The sequence below is a fragment of the Crocuta crocuta genome, unplaced genomic scaffold (assembly GCF_008692635.1).
Source record: "Crocuta crocuta isolate KB4526 unplaced genomic scaffold, BGI_CrCroc_1.0 scaffold1067, whole genome shotgun sequence".
Classification (NCBI taxonomy): Eukaryota; Metazoa; Chordata; class Mammalia; order Carnivora; family Hyaenidae; genus Crocuta; species Crocuta crocuta.
Genome location: NW_027529216.1, coordinates 51,254 through 53,861, shown reverse-complemented (window position 1 = coordinate 53,861; position 2,608 = coordinate 51,254). Strand labels below are relative to the sequence as shown.

General features: G+C 35.5%; 1 protein-coding gene across 1 annotated transcript in view; it reads left to right on the top strand.

The window, feature by feature from the left end:
* WNK3 (WNK lysine deficient protein kinase 3) overlaps positions 1-2,608 on the top strand; it is a 132,802-nt gene that overhangs the window by 109,261 nt on the left and 20,933 nt on the right. Inside the window, 1 exon segment of the mRNA XM_077758369.1 lies at positions 96-712. Coding sequence (XP_077614495.1) covers positions 96-712 — 617 coding nt within the window.

Sequence of the window (2,608 nt, the reverse complement as noted above, 5' to 3'; positions counted from 1 at the left end):
ACCATTCACTTCTCTGTGCCATATTTTGATATTGAATTTCTTTGTGGGTTTACTCTTTGGTTTGAGCCAGCCACTTTTGCCTTTTTGTATCTCAGGTGATTACAGTTCCTCAGCAGCGGGCAGTGAAAGTCACATCTTTTGGAATAGAACACATACCAGCATTCAATAAAATGACAACCCATTCTAGTGAAGAGGTTCTAGCCTTTACCGAAATAGCAAAGTCTCAGTTAGAGGAAATGGAACCTGCCATGCGCAATCCACAAACTTCACTTTCTTCTCAGAAGTTACAAGGTCATCATGAAACCTTTAAAGAAGATAAAAGAATTGCCAAACAAGGTGACAACTTCTCATCTTTCAACATAGCTTGTGAGACTGATGTATCTTCGATGACCCCAGAAAAGGAACTGGAAGAAAACTCAGCCATGGGAAGTAGTATGCATTCTGGACCTGAACTGTTGCTTAAAGAGATATTTACTGCTGGGAAACAGCCTAGCTCTGATAGTGAATTTTCAGCCACTCTTGCTGACAGAGGAAAGTCAGTGGCAAAGACTGGTTCAATGAGTGATCAATGCTTACCATTCCGTGAACAAAAAGCCTGTGCTCAAACACAGAGCTCACTCTTCTATTCACCATCTTCTCCAATGAGCAGTGATGATGACTCAGAAATAGAGGATGAGGATTTGAAGGTGGAGCTTCAAAGACTGCGAGAAAAGTAAGGATTGTTTCTCTTTTGTCACAAATCTGGGTGCTCCAAGTTTTATAGGACAAAGTATTTGACAGATAGATAATTTACAATTGGTGACATTGTAATGATTGAACATTTTTGATGATTGAGAACTGCAAAGATAGCATCAGATCTCGCAGGTTAAGGTCTCAGTCCCACAGATGCCAATCCTAAGTCCAGGTAGTATTACCTATGCTTCTGACCAACCTGTTATAAATCAAAGGCTCCCACAAACCCTTCCTTGGGTTTGATTAATTTACTAGAGCAGCTTACAGAACTCAGAACAGTTTACTTACTAGATTATCAATTTATTAGAAAAGGACACAACTGAGGAATAGTCAGATGGCAAGGTGTAGGGAAAGGGGCATGGAGCTTCCATACCCTCTTGGGAGTGCCACTTTCCTGGAACCTGCATGTGTTTATCAACATGGAAACTCTCCAAACCCTATAGTTCATGGATTTTTATGGAAGCTTCATTATGGTAGGCATGGTTGATTAAATCATTGACCACTGGCAATTAATAAATTCAGCCTCTAGCATCTGTCCCCTCCCCAGAGGTATAGTGGGAGGGGCTGAAAGTCCCACTGTAATCACAGAGTTGGTTCTCCTGGCAAACAGCCTCCATCCTTAGTGGCTTTTCAAAAGTCAGGTCATTACTATAAACTCAGGTGTGATTCCAAGGGGCTTGATATAAATAAGATTCCATTCACCTTTATCACTCTGGAGCTATTTTAGGAACTGGAACTATTTGAGAACAACAGACCAAATATTAAAATGAAAGATTCTCCTACTGCTCTTTATAGCTTAGGAAATTATAAGAGTTTTAGGAGCTGGGTATCAGGAACAGGGATTAAGACCAAATATATATATTTTAATATAAATCATAATAACGCAACAGTAATAAAGCACACAAAACAGTCTCTTACTTCTCATGCCCTAATCTCATTTCTCAGAGGCAACCACTGTGAACTGTTTGGTTTGTATCTGGCCTTTCATTTTTCTGTGCATTTACAAATACATACTTTTTGCTTTTTATAANTGAAGAAATAGTCTTTGTTCCATACATTAGAATAGCCATTTAAAGTTTATTTAATTCCTCATTAATAGATACTTTTATTCCATGTTTTTCTTATGTAAACAATTTAAATAAAATTTGAAATATTAAAAAACAATAATATTTTGTTGAAGTAAAAAAAGTAAACATCCTTATATTTTTACTTACTTATGTGAGTACTTTTTGTAGGATATATTCCCCAAAATAGAATTTCTGGGTTTAAAAGTATGTGCACTTGAAATTGATAGATACTGCTAAAATTGTTGTCCACGGTAGCTGTACCATTTTATACACCAATTAAAAATATATGAAAGTGAGGTGCCTTGCTGCTGGCTCTGTCATGATCATGCATTCAAGCCCCACATTGGGTATAGAGATTACTTTAAAAAATATATGAGTGCCTGTCTTCCCATTTCTTCTTAANAGCCACCCCAACATTAGACTGGATATTATTGAACCTTTTCATTTTATTCCAATCAGATGAATTAAAAATATTTCTTAAAAAATAATTGTATTCTCCTACTTAATAGTGAAGTTGTACATCATCTCATATTTATTGGCTACTTGTATTTCCTCTTCTTTGGAGTCACCTTCTCATATTCTTTCCCCCTTTTCCTATTAGGTTCTTTTTTTTCCTTATTGAGTTTTAGGAACTATTTGTATATTCTGACTATGAACCGTTTACTATATGTTCCAAATATTTTCTTATTTATACTTGGAACATATAATAAAGTAAAGGTTCATATTATCAATACTGTGTGACTTTAAATTTTATTTTATTGTCTTTCACTATATTGAAGTTTTAAAATTTTTTTCTTGTCAATTTATTT